The sequence below is a fragment of the Beta vulgaris genome, chromosome 3, assembly GCF_026745355.1.
Source record: "Beta vulgaris subsp. vulgaris cultivar EL10 chromosome 3, EL10.2, whole genome shotgun sequence".
Classification (NCBI taxonomy): domain Eukaryota; kingdom Viridiplantae; phylum Streptophyta; class Magnoliopsida; order Caryophyllales; family Amaranthaceae; genus Beta; species Beta vulgaris.
In genome coordinates this window covers 34,583,327-34,611,162 of record NC_079204.1, presented here as the reverse complement: position 1 = coordinate 34,611,162, position 27,836 = coordinate 34,583,327, and the positions used below count along the sequence as shown (strand labels likewise).

General features: G+C 34.5%; 1 protein-coding gene and 1 long non-coding RNA gene across 6 annotated transcripts; both read right to left on the bottom strand.

Moving 5' to 3' along the window:
• Positions 1-10,220: 10,220 nt before the first annotated feature.
• On the bottom strand, positions 10,221-15,357 carry LOC125496043 (protein translocase subunit SECA2, chloroplastic-like). 2 transcript variants are annotated; one of them, XM_048641405.2, is made up of 9 exons: positions 15,148-15,357; positions 14,948-15,054; positions 14,021-14,076; positions 12,852-12,969; positions 12,686-12,766; positions 12,114-12,193; positions 11,138-11,192; positions 10,770-10,839; positions 10,221-10,666 (listed from the first exon to the last, which is right to left on the bottom strand). In XM_048641405.2, the coding sequence occupies exons 3-9, from the start codon at positions 14,026-14,028 to the stop codon at positions 10,473-10,475; spliced, it is 606 nt and encodes a 201-aa protein (XP_048497362.1). In that variant the 5' UTR covers positions 14,029-14,076; positions 14,948-15,054; positions 15,148-15,357; the 3' UTR covers positions 10,221-10,472. The 2 variants fall into 2 exon arrangements, with proteins under 2 accessions (XP_048497362.1, XP_057249683.1); XM_057393700.1 differs by having other exon boundaries at positions 12,686-12,947.
• A 9,001-nt stretch (positions 15,358-24,358) lies between these two features.
• On the bottom strand, positions 24,359-27,269 carry LOC104885269 (uncharacterized). 4 transcript variants are annotated; one of them, XR_008968807.1, is made up of 5 exons: positions 27,128-27,269; positions 26,966-27,015; positions 25,937-26,102; positions 25,615-25,703; positions 24,359-24,650 (listed from the first exon to the last, which is right to left on the bottom strand). It is a non-coding gene; the product is annotated as an uncharacterized LOC104885269 (long non-coding RNA). The 4 variants fall into 4 exon arrangements; XR_007272705.1 differs by lacking the exon at positions 25,615-25,703; XR_007272706.1 differs by lacking the exon at positions 25,615-25,703 and having other exon boundaries at positions 24,359-24,642.
• Positions 27,270-27,836: the final 567 nt, after the last annotated feature.

Sequence of the window (27,836 nt, the reverse complement as noted above, 5' to 3'; positions counted from 1 at the left end):
GTGTAGTGCCATCCTTCTTAATACGCTCCCTCCAAAGCTTAATAATCCTGGAAGCTTCACCATTCCATCACTACAAAAAAAATTACATATAGAGGCAATCTAAAATTGCATCTAAATATACATTTGTAGCCTCTAATGGTGATTAGAAGCAATTTTCTCGCTGCCTCTAATTAGTCCGTCGCTAATTATAGGTTGCCCCTAATGCCACCTTTTAGAGGCAGACAAGTTATGGTGCCGCTAAAGACACTTCTGTTTAGAGGCAACCATATGCCTGTCGCTAATTGTTGGTTGCCCGTAATGCCACCTTTTTTTGGCACAAAACTTATAGTGCTGCTAAAGCCACTTACATTTAGAGGCGACCATAAGCCAGTCGGTAATTATAGGTTGCCCCTAATGCCACCTTTTTGGGGCACACATGTTACATTGGTGGTAAGGCCATTTATATTTAGAGGCAACCATAAGTTCATCTCTAATTTTAAGTTGCATCTAATGCAACCATAAGTCTGTCGCTAAAGGATGTTTTTAGATGCAACAACAACTAGAATTTCCACATTTTCGACAATTTCTTTGGGATTTTTTGACGTTTATAAGCATCGAAATAAAAAATTATCGACTCCCTAAAGGAGCAGCGAACATTTAGCCACCGATAATTAACGACACTCATAGGCTTCGAAAATGTTGAGGCTTTTTAGCATCATTGCAATTGAAGATGTCGCAATTTGAAGCTACTATATAGACACTTGTAAGCGTCAACATTGTGTTATTAGTACAGTAATAGTTACAAGCACATTCTTACATCAACAAGAAAAAATAATATTATAAATTAATAAAGGAAATTAGAAGTATAATCTTATTACTAACTTTTTTGACGAATTGATACAAACATTCAGAAGAGGAAATAAAAAAATAAGAAATACGTAGAAATTCCATCTTCAACCGACATTCAACCTTCAGTGAATCTTCAACATAAAACTTCAACTTGAACGCAATTCAATCTGCAAATTCAACCCAAAAAAAAAGATCAATATGAACGCAATCCTAGGTTATTATGGTATAGAAAGAAGGTTACTTCCCTATATGAAAGCAAACACCACGCTAAAAAAACAGCAATAACTTAGACTCACTAAAAGAAAAAAAGCAAATAATGAACAGCAAAGTAGTAGTTACCTACTATCGGGACCTTCCTAACAAAAGTAACTCAATTCACTGCATTGAGTAGCAAAACAGTGAACCCCTCAACAATGATGAAAAGACAGGGTGGTTCGAGCTCGACTACATAACTAAGCTATAGCAACGCTTCAATAGCGTTGCTATAAGGTATAAAAACGTTGCAAAAGATCAAATACTTAAAAGTTACCTTGTACAAAACCATAGAGTTGCAAATGCATCATTGAGCAACATATATTCACCTTCTAGAAAGGGTACCATCAAAGCCCTAATCACTTGTAGAAACACCTGCAAAACAACAACAAAGACCAAGAGACAATAGATTCACATACAATCAGCTAAGCCAGAGTACAATTGAACCAGTCTTTATCTCTGCAACTGGATTTTTAGGCATTACAGAGCTAATTCTAGCATATACATCATGTTTAACATTCTGAACTAAAATATCAGGGCTGCAGACATCAGTCTGGTTCCACTTCGCTTAATTTCTTTAGCTATAAATATGATATAGCATGGTTGTACTACAACATCGAATAACACTCTTCTTGAAACTACCTCTAGTAGGTTTACACAACTATCTAGAACAAGAATCAAGTGATTGGAAAACATAGTCAATCCACAACATATTAGCAGATAATACTCCCTCAGTTCCATAATTTTCAGGGCATTTACTGTTTGGGGAGAAAACTAGGAATGATGTATTATATTGATGAAAGCATAAAGCAGAAAAATTAAGCATGAAAGAGAAAATATATTAACAAAATTAAGTAAGGTAATTAGCACAACTACTAACACCCATCCCATTGACCAACCACCAACAGCACCACCTCACTGCCACGACCACCACCACCGTCTAAACACCACCGCCGCCGTCGCCGCCACCAACGTCTAAACACCATCGCCACCATTGAATAGTTAGAAACAGTTAAATAATCAGAAAAACAGAAAATCAAACAATCACAACCAAAACTCTCATACAAATCCCAAGAAATCAAAAATCAAACAATCACCACCAAAACTTACAAAAGATAAAATTGAAAACAAAGAAAAACGAAAATGATCCCAGATCTTAAAAAACTGAAAATGAAAATTTAGAAACAGAAACTCAGAAACTGAAAATGTTGGTTCTTAAAAACTGAAAATTAAGAAAATGTTGTTAAAAACTGAAAATGTTGTTAAAAACGAAAATGATCCCAGATCTTAAAAAATGTTAGTTCTTAAAAACTGAAAATTAAGAAAGTGAAACTCAGAAAAAAAATCGAAAAACAAAAAAGAACATGAATCAGATATGGAAATGAAATAAGAAACAAAAAAGCGAAAAAAATTCAACAAAAAAATTAGAACCAAAATTCGAACAGATAAGAAGAAAAACTCGAACAATCAAAGCAAAATATCGAAAAAAATCGCAGCAAAATTTTTTTGAAGAAAAAGATAAGAACAAAAATTTGAACAACAAATCAGAATAAAAGATTGAGAAAAAATTCTGAACAAAAATCAGCCCGAAAATTCGAAACAACGAAAATCATAATAACATACCTTACATCGAAATTTATTCAAGATCCACAAACATAATCCAACGGTTCATCAAAGATAGATAGTGAAGAAGAAATGAGAAGGAAGTGACGGGAGAGAGAAAACCTAGGAGAGAGAGATGAAGAAATGAGAGTTAAATGAAAACCAGAATGGAAAATCAGAATGATATGAGGGGGGGACTTTAAACTTTTGACGATAATTTTCAAAATATTGAAGGGCGGGGGCTTTATACATTTTTGCTGAAAATTTTATAACTTCAAAAAATCAAATCAGAGCTCATTAAATCCTTTAAAAATAATAAGTTTTAAAAATTATTATACTTTGATCAAAGAAGTCAACTTAAATATGTAATAGGGCACAAAGGAAGTACTACTATAATTTTTTTTGACTCAAAAATTGTTTTAATTTAATTTTTAGCTTTGATGTCTTTGTTTTCCTTGTTGATAGTACAAGAGTTTCCAATGAACTAGGGGCTGGACGACCACATTTAGCTCGATTAGCGGTATGCGTATCGACAATCATGGTGGGAATTAGAGCTATAATTAATTATTTTATTCAATAATCAAATTATCTATATTTTTATTATGAAATTATTCGATAATTTAGATGTTATTAGATTATGGGAAAAAAAAAATTTATCCTTTTTTTTTAACGCCCAATAATATAACTATCATCAGGGAGTCAGGGGCAAGAGATTCTGCCAAAATATATAATTCTTCTGTATCTAAATCACTACAATAGATTGACTTTCATGTTTGCCAATACATAATTTTGACCATTAATATATCTAATTAGGTAATTTGTAAAAGTTATACAAAATTGATATTATGAATATATTTATTAAAAAAACCGAGCAACTTTATATCATATTTTTGTTCCTAGCTAGTAAACATGCACACCCTCGTATATAAGAGCCTAAGAGGAAATGCAATAGCCAACAAGTACTTGCTTTAATGGTTGAAAAGGCATATCTATCTCTGTACCAAGTACTCCGTTGATCAACCCGTAACGTAAAGATCTCTTTTATATTGATGTAGATATGGCCATATGGGTACAAGTCTAACTCTAAAAAGAAAAAGAAAAATTGAAAGAGGAAAACAATTGTTGTATTGCTTAAGCTTTTTTTAATCATCGACCACCTTTAAATTAAATCTAAGTTGAGCTCATTAAGCTTTATGCATTTGAAAACTGAAAATATATAATCGACGTAAAATAAGTTAATAGTGGATTGGTTCAAGGTATATATCTATGTGAATCGATAAGTTAAATCAGGACAACAATACTCCATTTAAGTTAATCGTTAACAAGTTATATTCAATTTGAAACTCATGAGATTCTTTTAGTTTTCTCAGTTCCAGATTTTTTTTTTAAAATTGAAACTCTATATGTTATTTTTCTTTCTGGCTGAAGTGAAGCTATTCTTTGGTTTTGTATCTGGGTTAAGGATGAAGAGAACCTTTGATAAAAAGTCAGTCTTCTAATAAGATTCTGAAACTTTGTATGTTCAGTAGTATATTTTTAGGATACATTCGCTTGATCTCCTGTATTCAGTAGTTTTTTCCCCTTCCTTTTCAAGGACTTAAATTTTTGAAATTTGGTAGTGTGACGAGAGTTTTAGATTGACAACAGTAATTTCAACTATGGCTGGTATCCTTAAGGTATCCTCTACCTTTGTGCTAGTTAGTAATCTCTCCTGTATGTTCCTTTTGTTTTTTTAGGAGTTCTTTCAGAATTTTTCGTTTTGGTTTTCAGATTGTTTTGTTTTTGGTTTTCAGATTTGTGAGGAGTTGTTTCAGATTGTTATTTGTCATTTCTTTTAAGTTTGTTGTATTTTTTGGTAATTATTGTAAGACTATGATGTTTATTGAATATATGAATTTAATGGATAGTTTATTGGAGTTATTTTTGTGTTGTAATTTTTGTTGAGAATTACTGTAATATTTAAATTTCAAAAAAAAAAAAAAACTTAAGTAGTTCATCAAATGTCTGAAAAATCATATATATTCGAACTCAAATTAAAGTATGTGTAAGCTACAAAATTGAAATTTATAAACTTATAGTAGTGAAATTAGTCACTACCGAACCTTGAATTTTTATGGAAGATTCAACTTTCTTCAATTTCTTTTCTCTGACTTTTGTAGTAGTGTAATTGTGAAAATTGTCTTTTATGAAAATTCAGTTTATTAGTTCTCAATTTTCTGTTCTCATAAACAATTATTTTCAACTCAATTTAGTTCAGTTCAATTTAATTGATCAGTTCAGATATTTTAATCTGAAACCAATCTGATTCAACTTGATATAATTCGAATAGTACCTACACCCAACATCTGATATAATCCGAATCCGCCACAATCCGATATTGAAAGATCCGAAATCCGAGTTGGCAGAAAAAAGACTATCCGAAATCAAAATAATATCAACCCGTAACAATCGTCTATAATAAGATCCGTCAATGTAAATGGGTGAATTTAACGTATTTTTTTAACCTTACATTATTAAATTTTTAATAAAAAAAATAGTAGATTATTATTGGAATTTTAATATCTAGAATAAACTATTGTTTATTTGTGGAACTTGTGAGTGTGTCGCTATGAAATATTATATGACACTAAAATACATGGCTTTAGATACAAATAACTAAATTTGATGCTAATAAAATTGGCTTTAGAGACAACTAAATTCATGTGACGTTAAATACATCGCTTTAGAGACAACTAACTACAGTTGATGCTGAAAAAATAGCTTTAGAGACAACTAAATTCATGTGACACTAAATACATGGCTTTAAAGACAACTAACTACAGTTGATGCTGAAAAGAAATGGCTTTAGAGACAACTAAAGTCATGTGACGCTAAATACATAGATTTAGAGATAACTAACTACAGTTGATGCTAAAAAAAAATGGCTTTAGAGACAACTAAATTCATGTGATGCTAAAAATATGGATTTAGAGACAACCAATATTCAGGTGATGCTAAAAACATGATTTTAGAGGCAACCAACATTCATCTAATGCTGAAATGTATCTTTAGAGGCACCAGAATATACTTGACACTAAAAACCATATACTTTAGAGGCAACCATGTTTATGTGATGGTAAAAGGGGGTTTTAGAGGCAAGTCGGCCAAATGATGTGCCTCAATAGCCAATTTTTTTTTGTAGTGCATGTTCCATCGGGGATGTAACTATTCAAAGGGAACTTTATGATCTTGGAGCCAGCGTAAGTCTCATGCCTAATGTTATCTTCAAAAAGCTCAATTTTGGTGATCTTCGCCCTACTCGTGTCTCCCTGAAACTAGCAGACCGATCTATAAGATATCCTTTGGGTGTTTTTGAGGATGTACCCCTCCAAATTGGCAAGTTAACTATCCCATGCGATTTCTTTGTTATGGAGATGCCAGAAGATGTGCACACTCCTATCATACTAGGTAGACCATGTCTTGCTACTGCTGGAGCCTTGATTGATGTGAAGCACGATAAGTTGTCCCTCAACGTGGGTGAAGATAAGGCGGATTTTGAACTCCATAAAGCTTTGCATGTTCCTTCTTTGGGAGATGCTTGTTATCGCATCGATGTGGGTGCCAGATGGGAAATGCGTCACCTATGAAGGGTAGAGATGTTGACTCACCCCACTGGAGTTTCAAAGGTGATGCGGTATCTTTTTCACCAAATGTCACATGATCTTCAAGGAGTCGAGCTCATTGACTTTAAGCGAGCGCTTTTTGGGAGGCAACCCGAGTTTACACACAATTTTCTTTGATTTTTGCTTTTTGTGTGTCTCTTATTTACATTGATATTTTTTTTGTGTGTTTATAGGTTTATAAAAAAAAATGTTCGTAGAAAATAAAGCTGCAAGAAGATCTTCAAAAAGACGACTCGCGGTACAAATGCCGAGAGCATATCGCGACTCGCGGCATGGAACACGACCTACTTTTTCAGAGAATGAAAGATTTACACTTTCCATCATCACGTCTGTTAGTCTTGGACGAACACTTAAGCAACTACAAGAGGGGGGGGGGTGAATTATAGTTGGAGAGATTTTCAAACTTTTTGCGGAAATGGCGGCTCCTTATTTCTAGGAAAACACCAATGCTGCGCATACATCTCACTAAACAAGATATCATGCAATCTTCATATATTTCATTTGTTATAACCATAATATAAATCGGATAACACAAGTAAATAATAAATAATTTTAAACTTGATCAAACACTTAATCAAACCTTTATAAAATATTTACCATTTTATTTGTGAACCCTAAGAACATTTAACTGTAATAAACTAGACAAATAAAATAAACAAAACAAAAACAAAAACAAACTAGAGAACTAGAACTAAGACATAAACAAGTTACTTCTAACAAAAAAACCGATTTAAACTAATAAAATGTAAACATTAATTATATGTCATTATCAAAATAGTGAAATAACAATATTCCCCCTTTTTGATTATGACAATTAATTAAAAAATTTTTAAGGTTTTTTGTTTTTGTTTTTGAAAAGCAACTCTAAATTAAACTACATAGAAAAAATAAACTACACAAACTAACCTAGTGTAAACAACTTTACAGACTGGGAACAGGAGCAACATAGGTAGGAACAGAGACAAGCAGAATATACAAGGAACTATGATAAAAATTTTGTTTTTGTGTACACACACTATCTCTTCCCCCTTTGTCATTATCAAAACCAAATGTTGTACCTGCAACACTAGAGAGTCAACAGTCTAGGCACCAAGCAAGTTGCTCAAACAGATATCTCATAATATTAGTCATCCAAACACACAAGTATAATAGGCAAGCAGAAAGAAGTATTAGGGACAGCAAAAATCAATCAATATGCAGAGTAATGAGAAAGAAAATGGAGAAAGCAAAGAAAATATTAAAGGTACTTCATATGTCTCAAAGGACATAAGAAGTAGAATCCAAAAGAGTGTTTAATAATTACAGCCCTAAAAAAAATTATTCAAAATAGCCAAAGATAAGAGAAGTTAGGATTTGGTTCGTTTGAAGAGAGAGGAGACCGCCGAATCTATCTTGGAAAGCACACCATCCACCTTGTTCCTGATCCCAGTATCATCATTCTTGAGTGCAAGTAGTTGATCCTGCTGCTGAGAGTCCAGAACGTGAACAGTAGCTTCAATTGCATTGATCTTGGTGTGTAGGAGGGTCAAAGAATCCTGAATCTCCCGGAGCATCTTGTTAAGCCCAGTTGTAGAAAGTAGAGGAAAATCCACGGCAGTAGAAGGAACATGATCAGAATCTAGGTGAATAAAGACAGTTTCACCTTGATCCTGTTCCTTCTGGAACTTAGACCCAGCCAACCTTTGCCTTTTTCTGACAGACCCACTGGCAACCCCTTCTTCATCCAATTTTCTTTTACTCCCTACCTCAACCTTAACCGGAGTTTCTTCTCTCTCACACTCTAGCTTCCCATTCACCAACCTCAAACTTAGTCTAGATAAAGTTTCTTTTGTAAGATAATTTTCGGGCTCAAGAGAAAAGGAGGGGCTGGAAGGGAGTTTAACCTTGCATTGTTTGAAGACATAGGACAGAAGATTACCATAACCCACTTTGGTGTTGTGGGTAATGCAATGAGAGAGATGGGCAATTATCAGGGAGGGAAGGTTAATTTTGATGTTTTCAGCAAGGCAATACATAATGGAAAGATCCATTAGACTTGCCTGGGTTCTTTTGGAGGAGCGAGGTAAAATAAAACGCCAAACCAACTGAAACAGCAGCTTATGAAACGGAGACAACTCCTTTGATCTAGAGATAAAGCATTAGAATGGACGTTAAAGAAGGCAAGAATTTTGGCATTAGTGACTCCATTTATGTTTAACTTAGCCCTACCCTTAATGTAATCCTTATAACCCTCATTTGGAATATCAAACCAGTCCCCAAGTTTCTTCTCAGTGATTGTAACAACTGACCCATTAACAAGTGACACACACACACCCTTTGTTATTGTAAACCCAGAACAAAATTCTTTCATCTCCTTTTCATAAAGACCCTCATCTATGCTAACAATTTTCAACCACTTCTGAAATTTTAAAATTTTCAACAACTCATTCCATTTAGACTTTTTGCACCATGCAATGTCTACACAAAAGTCCACAAGAAATTGTGAAGATTTTGTTTTCTTACCTCTTTTTGTAGGTACAACAAGTTCTTGTTCTTGTTCGCTTTCAATTTCATGATCATCATCTTCCTTTTTCGGGGAGAGAGAAATTGGTGAAGAAGATGTCGTTTTTGACCCAGAAGAATCTGTGTCATTCTTGGAGGATTCTTGAGCACTTTCTTCTTCAGGAGATGGTGGTTTCTCTTTCGGTAAGTTTGCATGTGCATCAGAGGTTTGAGTTTTGGAAGACATGTTGACAGAGGTTTTGTGAGGTTGAAGATGAGAATTAGGAGAGAGATATAGAGATTTGAGTTGATGTGTGAGAAATAGTGAAGGGTCAGTGATTTGATGTGTTAGGTTTATAAAGTAATCATGATGCCGTGTGAAAAGAAGTGGAAGGATGGGTTTAATGAAGCGGTTTATGGGTTTTCGGAAGGCAATTAATGAAGTCACTCCTCTTAACTCTAGATTAATTGAACGCTTAATTTTGGGCATAATTCAGAGTGATGTGTTTATTTTTGGACGGAAGGTGTGAAAAGAAAAAGAAACAAGAAAATTTTGAAAAAAAATTTACTCTTGCATATGATAAAATTTTCGGTCCATAATATACAAACTACAAGCATACCAAATATGTGTAAGGACACTAAGGGTAATATTCAGAGACATATGTGAGTCCTTATACTTGACCCTAGGTGTATGAAAATTAAGTCATGAAGATTGCAGTACATACTTAGTAAGAAACAATTGGGGGGAAACCATATCATGTGCACATTTAAACAATCTTTATCATTCCTAGTTCCAAGCGTATCTTTTCAAACCTGTCCCTAGATAGAGGTTTAGTCAATATGTCAGCTATTTGATTTTCAGTAGGACAGAAATCAACTTTGACTAACCCTTTCTCTACATGTCTTTTAGGAAATGATGTCTAATGTGAATATGTTTGACTCTAGAGTGATGAACTGGATCCTTCGAAATACAAATAGCACTAGTATTGTCACAAAATATAGGATCACACTTGAATTTTATGCCAAAGTCACGTACCTGTTGCTTGATCCACAATACTTGAGAGCAACATGTAGCAGCAGCCACGTATTCAGCTTCTGCTGTGGAAAGAGCAACGGTCACTAGTAGAAAAAACCTCAAATGCTCCGGTTTTTTAGGCCACAAATGCTCCGTATTTGACGCGTAGCAAATGTCGCCCGAGCATTTGAGACTTTTACAAATGCTCCGGTTGCAACCGGAGCATTTGTAACACAAATGCTCCGGTTTTATCTCAAAAACCGGAGCATTTATGTTACAAATGCTCCGGTTTTATCTTAAAAACCGGAGCATTTATGTTACAAATGCTTCGGTTTTTAAGATACAACCGGAGCATTTGAGCCCCTAAAAATTAAAAAAATATATATTTTTTTTTGGCTTTTTTTATCCTAAATTGATGGACAATCATTTACATGTAGATAAAAGTTTCATTTCTAATATTTTTGTTCATAAATACAAGATATAGTACAAATCTCCAAGGTAATACAGCAAGAAATTGATGATCACTCGATATCTCCCATCTTTGCTTCACCGTGTCAGAACAAGATATCAAACTCAGACTAAAAGAAAAAAAGCGATATACTAATATCATACAACACCCCTTGTGGTTGTACTCACGTTATTGAGTCACCTGCACATATGGTAGGCCATCGCTTGAAGGAGGAAGTCTTCTTTCGAATTCCTCTTAAGGCATTAGGAGGTCTTGGCAAATCTAAAGGCAAAAGGCCATTGAAATCCACAGGAGATGATGTGTCTAATTGAGAGAGGGACTCCAATAGGACAACCTCTGTTATACCTGCAAATGAATCTAAGGAAAGCCCAGTATTTAACAGCTTAATGTCGTGGCAACATGATGGTATACGAGAACCATAGCCCAAAAGAACAAAAGTTCAATAAAAAAGAAGATTTACCATTCAACAGCTTTCCCCCCACATTGGCAAACTCCTTCAAGATCTTTCTCAATTTCCAGTCACAGGAGTGCTGTAGAATTCAAGAAAAATATATAGATATGTTAAATTTCTCAGTCTTGCTCCTCATTCCATCAATGAGCTTCAAACATTAATAATATAATGACAAATTGCATTTCATCCCAAATAAGGGTAATTTTATAGTGTTTTTGTTTGGAATTTGAGGTTGAAGTGTTTTTGTTTGGCATCTGACTTTGTAGTGTTTTTGTTTAGCATCTGAGTTTGAAGTAATCAAATAATAAACCGAGCAGAGAAGGTAGTCAGTTATTACTACAAAAGGGGTGCGACAAAATTGAAGAAATAATAATTACCTTGTGAGGATCAACTGTACCTAGTATTATTTCGTCTACCACAGCTTGCATGTACCTGTGAGAAATATTGCCACCACAAATATAAAGAAGGGACACATCATGCAAGAAGGCACCTCAAACAAAGTGAGATCACCAACAACAATCATTGAATTCAAATTTAATCTAAAACGCACTACTGATTTGTTGCTTACATACCTATCAAGAAAGGACTTTCTTCATAAATCACCTGAATTTAAGGCTACTTGCACTTCAATGATTTTTTAATTTCAAACCAGAGTTTCACTTTCTTAAGCAACTAAACCAAAATGCAAAAATCACAACCTATCCTCAATTGTACATTAAGAGCTGATTCACTGACAGGCCATATAATCCTACTAGCTTAATATTGCATTACCAAACAATAATTATTTTAGTGTTCAGGTTGCCAGCAGTACAATATGACGAGATTAAGATTATCAAGCGAACATATGTACTCAATCCTTTTCACAGTGTTTGTCAGAATTGACTTTATCGGGCACATTAAGAAAAGTGGAAAAGAACCGATAAGTACATTCATTGACAGAATAGCAAATAGCACATAACATGTTTATAGAAAAGTATTACTCCCTATACTTCACAGTTCACAATAAGCTTAACATTTGGAGTTCCACAAAAAACAAGAGAGTGGTGAGAGATAGACAAAAAAAGTGGCCCCATGTGGTAGGAGAGAGAAAACAAACCCCAAATAAGGTAAGTGTGCAAATGCTGGTGTTATTGTGAAGCATCCATTTTTAGTAAGTGTTAAGCTTATTACAAAATATAACGGAGTTATTATAATAAACTAAATAGAATATCTAAAAATGGAAAGCATAATCAGTCAAAAACGGCGAGAGTAATTCAATACTTGATGCAAAAGATATAACCAAAGGAAGCAGATTAATTATTGAAGTAGATAATGCAAGATACTTCCTACTACTGACAATTGATATGAACTCACTGGAATATGTGCTGTGAGCAACTTTCAGTATCACCAGCCAGAAACAATTGCCTAAGGTTATAGACATGCTTCCTTTGGACCTATAAAGATAATGAGAGAACGTACTGAGGCCTGCAACTCTAACTTTTTCCCAGTTGATTAAAAGACAACACAGTCATGGCTGCATTTTATGTTGACAAATGAACAACATACGTACATTTGTTTTGAAAAAAATAACTCGTATACTTCTCAACTTCTGTCAAGTGAAAGGTTGGCAATGAAAGGACCAAAAAGGCTATTTGAAGATAGAATCATAGAACTATAGAAAAGACATCAGCTTCATACACTAAGTTTAAATTATCAATATCCAGCCTTGTTTCCAGAATTACTAGCATATGATTCTTGAATAAGATTGGCCTCACTCAAAGCCACTTAACAATGGACAGAAAAGCTACATAGCTAAACATGATCCTTGACACAACATAAACAATTCGTAAGTTGTGGACATTTGGTGCGTAAGCCCTGGATTATGTATATGAAAGTATTACAAGTCGCAGACAACATGTCAAGCATAAAACTGTCATTTAGCATACCTCTAAGACTTCATCAAACTCAACCAGGCTCTTCCTGATGTTAAAGAAATACTTCTCCGCGTTTATTTGCAAAGACAGAAGCTTCATCAATGACAGAGAAGTTAGACGAAGTCAGTATAGTGGTTCATGTATAAAGAAAAGAGGAAATGTATTAGCCTGTAATAACCTGTTTAACTATGGTATCTCCTTCAATTGGTATATCCTCGTGATTTGTGATTCTTGATATCAGCTTAACAGCCCACTCAGTGTCAAAATTAAACTTCTGAAATATTTCATTTTGTAAGCTGTAAAATCGAACAATAATAAGTTGGCCATCGCAGAACAGGAAAGGGCCAAAATCTAAAACAGGGCATCAAACTATCCACAATTAAGCTGCATCTAATCGATCACAATCAACACGGGAAGCCCACCTCTAATTTGGAATAAAAACCTAATTGCACCTAGAGTTCATTGTGATCTGTAAGTAGTATTAAATTATGTGTCCTACTGTCCTCACAATATATTCAGCTGTAGAAAGCTGCAGTGCACCAGTAATTTTTCACTACAGAAAGAGAATTTCCCTTCGAATAACTACAGCAACAGAAAGCTGCAGTGCGACAGTGACATGTCATTATAGAGTGAGATTTCAGATTTGTCCTTTAAATAGCTACATTAGCAGAAATGCAGTGACATGTCATTACAGAATGAAAAGATACACATTCTCCATGCACAATGTTTGGGATATGGCAGACCCAAAAAAAAAGTATTCAAGAGTCAGGACTCAGTAAGGCAACTTTAAACTCTCATTAATCTATGAATGGATAGGAAGTTTTATTTTTTAGTTGAAACCCATCATATGAAAACAGCTCATAAATTTAGACACCTCCAATGAATAGGGTAATATAGACATAAGACAATTATGGAGGTCCCATATCTCTTTCTCAAGTGCCAGGCCAATCTTCTGTGTTGAGTAAAGTGTGAGGTCATGCCAATAACCAACAATTATATGCCCATTGTTGCCAGTCAGAGTGAAAAGTCTAACAGTATGCCAAACATTTAAGAAAATATGAGATCGTAGTTGAATAATTATAAAACAGATATCAAAATGTATTGTCATGCCTGAATTATGTGTTGCATATTTTCTCATTAAAATAATTTACCTTCTCTAATTGAACTATAGAAGGTACTTCCGGGAAATTCGCCTTGCCTGCCTGCTCTACCAGGAGGTATTCGCCTTGCCTGCCTACTATAGAAGGTATTGTCATCACTTAAAATATATCAACCCCACCCAACCAGGAAAAAGAGCGCTAGAAAAATAGGACAGCAGCAAGACGAGAAAGTAGGTCATATAAGTACCTAATCATGAATCTTGTTGATCCTGGATCTCCTTGCCTGCCTGCTCTACCACGAAGCTGTTAACAGGCAACAAAACTATTGATGAAAGATATGGTAAAGACTGAAACAAACAATTGCAAAAACATTGATTTACAACCAATAAGTTTAAACACAAATGCCATGCCATGCCCTGCTAGAAAGTTCCTTCCATCACCAGAAAATGCCATGAGACAGATGAAGCACAACTACAATAACTAAAGCAAAATTTAAGGAAACCAGGATTGACAATAATAAATCTAGCAAACAACGTCCCCCACTGATCAAATTTGCTATAGTTGCATTTAAAGTTCTTCCACGTAGGTTAGGGTCCACTTATAGTGAGGGGTGTTTCTACATATAACTTTTGGTATCCGTTGTTATGCTTTTTGGTATGCGTTGTTATGCTTCTTGAGTATTTCAATATCTATTGATTCTTCCATCATAGCACATGAGATTGATGAGTCTTCAGCTTTCCACTAATAAAGAAATGACAAAAGGATTATAGTCAATCAATGGAAGGAAATGTACATGCAAGGAAACAAATCACGGGCGGGCTCGCGTTCATGGTACTAGTCACGTTGTCACAACTTGTTACTGACGAATGGAACAAATCAAGGCCAATGTGGCGTTAATATTATCCAAAAAAATTGCATTAATAGGATCATAACCTCATTAAAAAAAATAGTTTAGGAACTTTTGATTCAACATAATATGACGAGTATATGAAAGGGTTTTTGATTGTGAAATTCGAAAACCCTAACTTTTATATATGCAAACAGGACTCAACTAGAAAAATAAAATCTCGCACTCAAGAAAGACTAGAAATATCACAACATAATTCTCCCAAAAAACATAACGGAAGAGAAAACATTGAAAAAATAAGAGACCATCCATTATGTGCTGCAATACCTATGTATACATGATATGATTTCTTCGAAACATCAATCAAATTCATGAAGCAGATCTAAACCACCGTCGGGTGTGAACGCTGGTGAAGCTTCCAGGGCAGAAGCTATCTACAACATGATTGGAAGACTTTGAGAAACGATTGAATAAACTAATTAATTCGAGTAATTCAGAAGAACCTAGAAATTAGGAGAAAGTAAAACCTGAAGGAGTTTGGGAGGTTGATTGAAGAAACAACGAGGTCGACTCCTTGTGATTCAACTGCGGCGTACTTGAGAGGGACGAAGGAGGGAGCGAAGGACGACGGAGAGAGGGACGGCGGAGGAGTACAGTACTCGGGTCGAGAGAGCGATAGACTTGGGAGGGAGGGATGGGCTGATGAGGAGGGCCGATAAATTAAATTGTTTTAGTAATACGCGTAAGTACTGCTTTCATGAATTGATATAAGAGAGGGTCCAAATTAAGTGCTCGGGTTGATTAGTCAACCGGAGCATTTGATGTCAAATGCTCCGATTAACTAATCAACCCAAGCATTTGTGAATATTTTTTATTAAAATTTTCACAAATGCTTGGGTTGATTAGTTAATCGGAGCATTTGACAAGTAGCAAAAGCAGTTTTTTCCACTAGTGGGTATTTTGTTTCTTTGAGCTCCAAGAAACCAAGCTTGATCCTAAGAACTGGACAATACCAGATGTGCTTTTGCGATTCACCAAGTCTCCAGCATAGTCAGCATCGGAATAGCTTACAAGATCAAAGATGTCACTTCGAGGATAGAACAAGCAAAGATCATCACTTCCTTTCAAATATCTAAGAATCCTTTTAACAGCTGTCAAATGGGATTCCTTAGGATTTGATTGGAATCTTGCACATAAACCAACACTAAAGGATATATCAGGCCTACTTGCAGTTAGATAGAGTAAGGAGCCAATCATACCTCTATAGAGTTTCTGATCTACAGACTTACCACTTTGATCCTCATCTAACCTTGTACCTTAATGTAAGGAGTATGGTTTGTTATTCCATATTTTTTCAATAACTCTTTTACGTATTTTTGTTGATGGATCATTGTTCCTCTCTCAGTTTGCTTGATTTGCAAGCCAAGAAAGAAGTTTAATTCTCCCATCATACTCATTTCAAATTCACTACGCATTAACTCACCAAATTCTTTACAAAGAGATTCGTTAGTTGCACCAAAAATTATATCATCCACATAAATCTGAACCACTAGGATGTCTGTTCCTTTGGATCGAAGGAACAGGGTCCTATAACCTTTGCCTCTTATAAAATCATTAGAAAGTACGAATTTTGAAAGTCTTTCATACCATGATCTAGGAGCTTGCTTAAGCCCATAAAGAGCTTTATCTAGCTTATAGACATGGTTTGGAAGATCCGGGTTTTCAAAATCAGGAGGTTGTTCCACATAGACGTCTTCAATCAAATATCCATTTAAGAAGGCACATTTGACGTCCATCTGATACAACCTAAAACCCATGAATGATGCAAAGGCAATCAAAATTCTTATTGCCTCTATTCTTGCTACAGGGGCAAAGGTTTCATCAAAATCAATACATACCTTCTTGTTAATTGTACCCTTTGGCTACGAGTCTGGATTTATTTCTTATGACTGTTCCATGCTCGTCTAGCTTGTTCCTGAAGACCCATTTTAGCCCAATTATCTTTTGGTTCTTAGGCTTGGTCTCAAGGTGCCAGACCTTGTTCCTCTGGAACTCATTCAGTTCCTCTTGCATGGCGTTTATCCAGTCAGACTCCAGTAGGGCATCATTGTGATCTCGTGGTTCTGTCATAGACAAAAAGGCATGGAAAGCACAGAAATTTTTCAGTTGGGATCTCGTTTGAGTTCCCTTTTCAATATCACTTACTATTAAATCCAATGGATGGGATTTTAAGTGTTTCCACGGTCTTGGTTCAATTCTTCTTGTCTCTGCTCCTCCAGTTTGAGGAGCTTCATTCGTTTCGTCTTCGGGATGAGTTTCTGGTGCCTGTTCCTCTTGTATAACAGGATCAGGAACAGTTATCTCTTCTTCAGAAATATGCTTTTTGTCATTACCTGCAGGTGTTAGTTCCTGATATGAATGTGAATGTACTTTAGTCGAGTTTTATGGAAATCTAAGAATCTTGAAAGAAAGACTGGATCTTTAGGGTTTTCTTTAAGTATTAAGGATAGAACAATTCGATCAAACACAAAGTAATCACGAATTGGGTCTTGATTCACTCTCAAACACAAAGTAATTAAGCAATCAATCTTAAATCTCAAACACAAAGTAATTGATTCAAGGTTTGGAAATCACAAAGAAGTCCGAAAATTTTCACAAAGAAAATTAAAACTCTAATCTCATAAATCTCTATTATTAATGGTCGAAAATCCCATATATATAGTACAAGATTTCCTAAACCTATTATGACTAGTAAATCTTAAAGATAACAACTAATAAACTTATCTATCTTTATCTTAAGGATAAAGACAAATAATAACCTATACTTATCACACGCCTATTCCTAATATAATTAGTAAAATAAGACTCCTACTTAGACTCAATGATAAGGAATTAGACTCCTAAGTATAATAGGATTCCTTTATCACTTAAATACTTAATTACATTAAAACTCCTAATTTACATAGAATCCTAACAAAACTAGAACTCTATATAACGACTTCTCTTTCATATCAAACTTCCCTTCTTGAAAAAAACTTGTCCTCAAGTTTTGTCATAGCCAAGCAATCATCCATGCGCGAAATCCATGATCCATTAAAACAAGATCACGACTGGCAAACAATAGGAGAGTACACGAGATTGTGTGACTTGGATTACCAATATTTACCGTAGGACAACAAAAATCTGTTTGAATAGCGGCATATGTTGGTACCAACACGTCTTTGGCGCCTTGGCGTACCTGGGGTATCAATAGGTGTACATGGGGCAGCAACGATCAGACCTTTAGTGGTGGTAAAAACCAAAGGTGCAATTGGTAAATCTTCTTGAATGTCAAAGGATGGATCTTGGGGAGTGGGACAATTCAATGATTCAAGCTGTAAGGTAATTTGAGCCGAAGAAGGAACTATAGGAACCGAATCCTCCAAAGATACCTTCTCTTCTTCAAGCAATTGTGCAAAGAACAAGGCATATTCCTCCTTAGATACGTATTCTTCATTGGGGCATTGATGTATCTTTATTGTTTTCATGTTGTTTCTCTTGAAGTTGAACCAAATCATTCAAATCTTGAAGTGTCTCCATGAGTGTAGCCAAGTTTTCTTTTTCCTTTTGTTGCCTCTCATGTTCCTTTTTTCTTGTTTCGGTTCTTTGGATATGCCTTCGAATAGCCAATTCATTTTCATAAATGCCTCTTTCCGTCTTTGTTAGCTTAGAATAAGTCAAGAGATCTACTAAAATATCAATAGACTCTTCAAGACTAAGTTTATTAATGGCTTTAATATTTCTATACCAATCATCCATAATTTTTTGTCAAAATAGTCCATCAAAAACTGTCCGTCATACCCATGCAATTTAAAGATCGAAAATTCATGAAATAACTCCAAATTCAATGAAATTTTGTCAGGATGTAGTCCTATATGTTTTTAGCACTCGACCAGAATTTCACTCAAAAAATCCAAGTATAACAACCACAACAACCAATTTATCCCAACCGTGCCAGATTCGATCGAAATTAGACCAATGAACAAAAACCGTCCCGAAACTATACGAAACAATCTTAAATTCCCACGAAATTTTAGGAGAGTAAACTAGACATGTAGTAGTCAAGTTTAGGCTTAAGAAAAACCCAAAAATACGTTTCCAACGAGGAGAACGAAAAAAAAAAGGCACCTGGAAACTGTTTGAATCTGGACGAACAAACTGCAAGTTTTTTGAATTTTTTTCGACCAGCTCTGATACCACTTTGATATGAATGTGAAAGTACTTTAGTCGAGTTTTATGGAAGTCTAAGAATCTTGAAAGAAAGACTGGATCTTTAGGGTTTTCTTTAAGTATTAAGGATAGAACAATTCGATCAAACACAAAGTAACTCACGAATTGGGTCTTCATTCACTCTCAAACACAAAGTAATTGATTCAAGGTTTGGAAATCACAAAGAAGTCTGAAAATTTTCACAAAGAAAATTAAAACTCTAATCTCATAAATCTCTATTACTAATGGTCGAAAATCCCATATATATAGTACAAGATTTCCTAAACCTATTATGACTAGTAAATCTTAAAGATAACAACTAATAAACTTATCTATCTTTATCTTAAGGATAAAGACAAATAAACCATAACTCTATCACACACCTATTCCTAATATAATTAGTAAAATAAGACTCCTACTTAGACTCAATGATAAGGAATTAGACTCCTAAGTATAATAGGATTCCTTTATCACTTAAATACTTACTTAAAATAAAACTCCTAATTTACATAGAATCCTAACAGAACTAGAACTCTATATAACGACTTCTCTTTCATATCAGTTCCTCATCAATGTTTACTGACTCCTCAATACGAGTCAGTCCTATTTCAAAGTCATTTTCATGACTTGGTTCCTGTAGAGAGTTAGTTTCATCGAAAATGACATGGATACTTTCCTCAACACACATTGTTCGTTTGTTGTAAACTCTATATGCCTTACTACTTAAAGCATATCCAATAAAAACAGCCTCATCGCTTCTAGCATCAAACTTTCCTAAATTGTCTTTACCATTATTTTGTACAAAGCATTTACAACCAAAGACTCTAAAGTATGAGATATTGGGTTTTCTTCCTTTAAGTAGCTCATAAGGGGTCTTCAAGATAATAGGTCTTAGCATGGCTCTATTGATAATGTAGCATGCCGTATTCACTGCTTCAGCCCAGAAATTTTTCGGAAGATTGCTTGCTATTATCATCGTTCTTGCCATGTCCTCCAAAGTGCGATTCTTATGTTCTACCACGCCATTTTGTTGTGGGGTTCTAGGAGCTGAGAAGTTATGATCGAGACCTTCATGCCTGCAAAACTCATCAAATTTTGAGTTTCCAAACTCTCTACCATGATCAGAACGCAAGTGCTTAATCTTAAAACCGCTTATTCTTTGAGTTCTTTTAGCAAAGTTAACAAATTCGTCAAATGTTTCATCTTTGCTATGAAGAAAAATACCCCAAGTGTACCTTGAAAAATCATCAACTATTACAAGTACATATCTCTTACCAGATTGACTTTGGATTCGAACAGGGCGACACAAGTCCATATGAATCAATTCAAAGGGACTTTGTGAGCTTACCATTTTCTTTGACTTGAACGAGGATCTAACTTGTTTACCTTTTGCACAGGGTCCACAAACTTCATGGTTTGAGACTTTGATAGTTGGTAATCCAATCACCAAGTCCTTACCACTTAGTTTCTGGAGTAATGTCATGCTTGCATGACCACATCTTTTATGCCAAAGAAGTGGTTCATCATCAACGACACTTAAACATGTTAGGTTGTTCCTAGGAACAAGGTTGAGATCAACAACATAGGTGTTCCCTTTCCTTGTTCCTTCTAGAATTTTGGTACATGTTCCTGTATTGCTTACTATACAATGTTCATCAGTAAAATTTACATTGTTCCCTTTGTCGCAAAATTGAGAAATACTAAGCAGATTATGTTTTAAACCCTCGACCAAAAATACATTGTCTATGGAATGTGACTTAGACTTTCCTACCTTCCCGATTGGAACTATGTTACCAGTAAGATTGTCTCCAAAGGTCACAGTTCCTCCATCATAGGCTGAAAGCGAGAGGAATTTCTGTTTATCTCCTGTATATGTTTAGAACAACCGCTGTCGAGGTACCACAGGTTGTTCCCCATCACTTTAGCCTGCATCAAAGCAATCAGTTAGTGGTAGGAACCCAGTTTGACTTGGGTTCCTCTGTTGGGCTAATATTTCTTTTAGCTTTCCAAACTTGTTTGATTAAGTGGGTTCATATTTCAATATGTTCTTCTTTGGAGGAACAGTCAGACACTAAGTGTCAATGTTTCCACAGTAAGAGCATATTCGGCTGCTTGGAAGATCAACATATTTTTTCATTTTGTTTTTCTTCTTGTGATTGAAACCTAGCCCACTTCTTCCTTCATTTTTATATTTTTGTATCCAACTTGCTGGATCAGGAAGAGTTGTTCTTGAAGCTTCCATTTTCTCTTTAAGTACAAGATATTTACTCAAAACTTTTTCATGTTCGAATTTTAATTTTCGAACTCGGATCTTGTATTTATAGAGGAACTGGTTCCTTCAGGAACAAATAGTTTCAATTCAGCCATTTCCATATTCAAGAAGTAGTTTTCATTTTTAGCATTTTCAAAAGCTTCTCGAATACGTCGGTTTTCATCAAAGACTTCAAAGAATCTTTCTTCAATGTTTGCATTCACTGTTTTAAATCAATTTGGATGTCCTTTGGTGACTTCAAGGCTTTTTCTAAATTTTCTTCTCCAACACAAAGTGGCTTGTAGTCATCTAAGGTTTCCAAAAGTAGTTTTATTAGTTGATTCTTTGAAAGTTCTTTTAACTATTCTTCTATAACATTTATGCGTACCTTGTTTTCTGGAAAGTCTTCTTCTTCGTCTGTTTTTGCCATGAGACATAAGTGTGTCGTCTCCTCTTCTGGTTATTCCTGCTCCTCGTCTGAGTCGGATTCTCCCCAGGCAGCTTCCATGGCCTTCTCATATCAACTTTTGAGAAAGGTTTTTGTTGTTCCTTTCCCTTCTCCTTGTACTTGCCTGTGCCTTTTTCATTTTCCCAGAGAGGGCATGTAATACCCCATATTTTTAGTATTTATTTAAATAATTAAATATTTATTTTATATTCATTTTCTAAAATAAATATTTTTAAGCAAAGGGTATTTTAGTATTTTCAATGATTTTTAATTATTTTGGCGGGAATATGGCGCCAAAATTGAATTTGTTAAGCTTTTGGTATTAAATCCTAGTCAAAAAATTTCAGAAAACCAAAAAAAAAAAAAAAAAAAAAAAATTTTTTTTTAGGGGCCATATATTCCTACGGGATTTATGGTGAATGGAGGGAGTTTTGTTTTCCTATAACTTCCAAATTTATGATGGATGTTACAAATCTTGGTCTAATCCCCTAATTTATGGTGAAGGTTATAAACTATTTAATTTTTGAAATTAAGTACTACCTATTCTACTCCTATAAATACCCCATACCTTAAGCCATCTTTTCCACACAACAACTTTGAAGAATTCATATTCTCTTACTTCAAAGTTCTTCTTTCTCTTCCTATGTATTCTAGTTTATATTTCTTATTCAAGTTTCAATTTTCTTTTGTTAAGAAAAATATTTTCATATTTCTTACTCAAAAATATTATGCTCATGATAGATCATTCATGTTTAAATTCATGATTAAGTTCATGTGGTAGATTGCTTGTTGGTTGGCTATGAGAAAGCTCAAGTATAAGAATAAGTGAAGATACTAGTATTAGTTTGTGCAAGATCAAGGTACGTTATGTAGCTAGATCTTTTAAAATGTGGTTTATATGATAAAGTTGTTTATTGATTTTATTGGTTGGATTGGTTTAGAAATTTGATTTAAAATGGTTACAATGTTTTATTATTCACTCTTGAAAGTGAAAAGAATGAATGATTTTATCAATCATTTTTATATAGAAGTTTTGTTATCCTTTTTGGAAAATTAAATTATTTTTACAAGGAAAGGTTGATTGGTTTTTATGAACTTTGAATGTTCAAAAAGTTGTTTATGAGGAAGGAGGTTTACTCATGACTTACAAGTCATATTATTATTATTTCCGCTTGATTAATATCAAGAGATTCAAAGTCCACTTGTTGGCAATTATAGTTACCCCTTGATATAGCTCCGTGATGGGATGACTAGCTTGGGGGGTGTGCACACTTAGCAAAATAGAAGGGGAGATAAGAAGAGGAATTGTTTTCAGGATTATTTTTAATCCAAGTTGTTTGGAAAGAGTTTATTCTTAAAAGGTTATTCTTGAATTACTATTCAAGTGTTTGGAAAGATTTGTTCTTAAAAGGTTGTTCTTGAATTATTATTCAAGTGTTTGGAAGAGTTTGTTCTTAAAATGTTATTCTTGAATTATTATTAAGTGTTTGAAAAAGTTTATTCTTAAAGAGTTATTCTTGAATTATTGGTGATGGAGTTTTCAAATGAAAAATTGTTATAACTAACAAATGTGTTACTTATCTAGTACATTTCATACTCAGTTTTATACTGACGCGTATTTCCTTTTTCCTATTTGGCTTTGCCCTGTTTACCTTTTTGGTAAGCAGTTTCAGGTGAATTTTGGATGTGCATGGGAGCATACTAGGAAGGGGATCTTCACCTAGATTAGGGTTTTATTTATATTGAGTTTTGAGACAATATTTACTTTTATTAATAAAGAAGTATTATTATTTTTGGTTAAAGTCTTCCGCTGCAAGTTATTTTGGTTAGTTAGTAGTTGGTTGCCGAAAGCGTGTTAGTCACGTGGCGGTAATACTCCTAAATTACTCAAATATTATTTATTAAATTATTTATTTAAAAGTGAGTAATTTGGGGGTGTTACAAAGTGGTATCAGTTTTTCAGGTCTTGAAAAGATAAAAGTTGAATATTAAAATTGATGGGTAGACATAAGATGGGCATATAGAGTTTCGCATTTGCATTCTAAAATGTTTTTGTTAAATTTAATTGTTTTCTTTTTGACGATTTGTATAGATGCATCTTGCTAGTACCACAAAAATGTATATATATTTATTTATTTATTATTTGGAAAGATAAAGGGTGTAGATATGTTGGGGTGACAAGCTCTGTCTAGGATCACTACAAGAATAACGCTCATCAACGACGGGAAATCCTGTTGTTAATGAAGCGTTTCTCGTCGCAGACGCCTTTTACGACGAGATTTCCGTCCCGTCATCCCCGGTCGCAAAAGGCTCCGTCGCAAAAAACATTACGACCAGTTTGGACGAGTCGTCGTCATTGATTTTTTACGACGAGGTGAAAAACTCGTCGCAAAACGTTGTGTATCTGCGACGAGATTACCGGCCGCAATTCAGTTTTTGAAAATTCAAATGATTCTTTTTACGACCAAAATTTCTTGTCGTAAATCTCATTTTTTAAAGTCATTGTTGACCTAACTACGACTAATTTCCAGTCACAATTATACTCTTGGAACTATTTCATTACACCACTAACGAGCATAATTCTTGTCGCAATTCTTTTTCACGCATTTCTTGCAACACATTTTACGACCATAATTCTTGTCGGTGTTCTTTTATTAAATGGATTTTATAGCACCTTTTTACGACCGCATTTGTTTCGTTTTTTGCCGGACCAAATTGTTACATTTTGTGACCATTCTTGCTTTGCATTCACTATATTTACCTGTAAACCATATACCACTCACTCCGAATATCGTGATAAAACATAATTCATAAGTACATAGATGTCCAAACACAAGTACCAATAACAAAAGTATCTACAATCTTAGCTAACGGTTCAATACGATAAAAAAGTCTAGAGAATCCGTCAAAAGTTTGACAAGCTAAAAAACCATAACTATTGTTGTTCTTCCACATTGTAGAAAATGTATAACCCACAATGTTAGTCCATATCATTCCAACTCAAGCTTCATGTAAGGATCTCCTCCACATGTCATTGTTACTATTAGTTTTACCCAATCATGAGTCGCCTCGCTACTAAGCTCCTAAAACAAAAGGTAACAAATTATAAATTACAATGTATAAATTTTTAACACAGAACAGACAAAGTAGAAGTATAAATAACAATGAGAAAAAAAAAATTAGTGTAAACTATGAAAATTCAAATGATTCAGACCATGCAACAAGTTGTGGGTTATCCATCTCTACCTTTTATCCAACTAGTGATTACTCCATAAGCCTAAATGAAAATTGCCAAAAATGTCAATGTTACAAGTAATATACAACTTCCCAAAATGTGAAATGTTGCAAGTTAAAAAAAATGGAGGAAGTATACAACATAAAGGAACAGAGCTATAGACCACTAAAAACGAAGCCAGTGCTTGCTTGCAGTAGTGTACAGCAAGAACAAAGACAATTTGAATACTTTGCCAACATGATATATGAAAAGCCCTGATCGCAAGTTCGTCTAGTTTCTAACAACACAGCAAAAGATGATGGCTCGTCCATACTTGTAAAGGAATGCAATTACATCTACCTCATCTTACAACATCTACTATTAAATCTGCCTTAAGATCAGTATGTCAGTCCAGATTGCTAAACTAAATCACAACCCTCTCCTTCCAAAATAATTATCACCCATCAGATAGGACTATAGGAGAACATTATGTAGCAGCTTCCATAATTATCACCCATCTCCTACTTGAAACATTATTAGTGACCACTAATGATTTTTTAAACCAAGCAAGAAAAGGAACAAACCGTAGCACTAGATGGAACTATTCCTAATTAAGTTGTAATTTTTTCTAACATGTTGTAACCAGCCTAATATTGCTATAAGAAGAGCAGAAAAACATGTTATTATATCTCCTAATTTCGTTCCAAAATGCAGAGATCCAGCCTTCTATTCATTTCAATAGATGAAAAGAAGCCTAATGTACTCATTCATTTTAATATCATCAGCAACATCAGAGACATTTAATTCTTTAAAGGTTAGGAAAGCGTAGTCACCTGGAACATAAAGATACACCATTGCAATCATAGGAAAAATCCACAAGAACACCCAAGGTAAGGAGGTCATAAACTCATAAAAACCAGTGCTGCAATTTCACATAAGTCCAGTTAAACTGAATGATATGGTGGCATATATAATTCACAGAACCAGCTGAAATGAACAGGCACCATGGAAACAGATCAATTAAAGAGATGAAAATTGAAAGAATCTGAAGCCTATAGCCAAAATGGAAAATTTGACTATGAGACAGCTCTCTTTCAGAATGTATACTGGCTTCTTCCTCATAGCTAACAGATGATAGTAACATCAACAAAATACCTCGAGATATAAAATCAAGGATGTTGCCATTTCAGAGTTTGACTTTTTAGCAGGTAGACCATATTTCTTGCACAAGCCTTGGAGATCCTTTCTTGAGAAGTTACGATACAAATCCTCCTCTTTCCTTTCTCCCATATGTTTCAAAGGAAGGCATCAAATTGTAAACCTGAGGCAAACCAGCAGTAATGTTCAAGTAAAACAATGGATACAACTGACCAAATAGGTAATCATTCTTAATCATAGAACGAGATTCCAATATCCAAGCAATGAAAAACTTTCTAGCTGCATCAGAGGAAGGTTAGTTCTTAGAAAGAGCAAACTAAGTTTTGCCTTGATTTCAATAATATTTAGTCTATGCCACCAAAACAATTGAACGTTGCAAGTCAAAGCATAAAAAATTACACTATTTCTTGTCATACACATCGAAGAATGGTGTGGTAAAAGAAAGAACTAGCTCCTATCTGATAGGCGTCAATAAATGGTTGTAATGGTAATGACCTTGTATATACTTTTGCCTAGAAAATGCACATGGAGGACTTTTTAGCAGATAGAGGACTGAAATCATTTAACAGAAGCTGCTGATTACTCTTGATGATTTAACAGATTCATCAAAATCAGTAACAGAAGAAGAGTATATGATTTAAGTCTCGTCTCCCCCCAAAATCGTTAGCTCTTTCAAAGTAACAATAGGCGTAGTACCGCAAAGGGGTGGGAAGAATTTTTGGTGCTATTCGTCCCTTCCACCCTCATGTACTAGTGTACTACCATTTGTAATAAGGAAGGAGAATCTTCAAAAGCAAGGCGAGGAAATTTACATCAAATTCTAATAAAATCAAACCAAATGAACATAATACCAGCCAAATTCGACAATTGTTCTTCCAGTTTTTATGTTTGTTTAATGAAATTCTAACAAAACCAAACGAACATAATACCACCCAAATTCTAATAAAATCTTAAACGAACATAATACCAGCCAAGATTATGAAAATATTATATCAAAATTATGCCTTGAAACTCGAAGAATAATACCTAATTCCCCTGAATCTGATGCCCTGAATCCAGTCCAAGAAACGCTCACTCTTCTCGCCAATGGGAGAACAACAAAAACATGAAGACCGTCAATTTCGGCGAACAAAAACAAAAGAAAACATCTGATTTTGGCTTTATAGCATGAAGGATGGAGAAACTTACCAGATAATCTGAACAAACGATTCACCAATTGGAGGAATTCGGATGAAGTTGAACGGAGGACTTCGCGAGTGAAGAAGCTCGAAGAAACCGCAATAGAATAGCTTGGGGCTTTTTTGATTTTTTGGGGATTAACAAACTAATAATATTTTTTTAATTTAATACTCTTTTACAACCGTTGGTTCGGTTGTACTTACTAACTATATGGACGTTAAAAGTATTAAAAAACTGGGAAAGCTCCCGTTCAAGTTTTTTCGCACAAAATCGGACTTTTTACGACCAGGTTTAACCATTTACCACCAAATTTAAGACTCGTCGCAAAAAAACCTTAATATCTACGACGGCTTTCAAAACTCGTTGTAATTGCTACCTTTTTACGACCGGATTTCCGCACGGTCGTTAAGGTTGGACGCGATTGCCATTCATTCTTGTAGTGGATTAGGGAGGCTCTCCCCGACACTGTGGGTAACTTCCTTACCTGGGAGCTATAATCACCTTGGCTATTCTATATCTCGAAATCAAGTATACTTTAAAATTTTTAAAATAAATATTTTAAGCCATAGTGGTGCATTTAGTACAAATTTTGGATCATATTTTTTTAGTTAACATATATTAATATTACTTTTATGATGTTGTTCTTGTGATATTTCAATTCTTTTTGCTTTTATATGATTATTGTTGGAAGTTGAGGAAAAAGTTTATGTTATTCCCT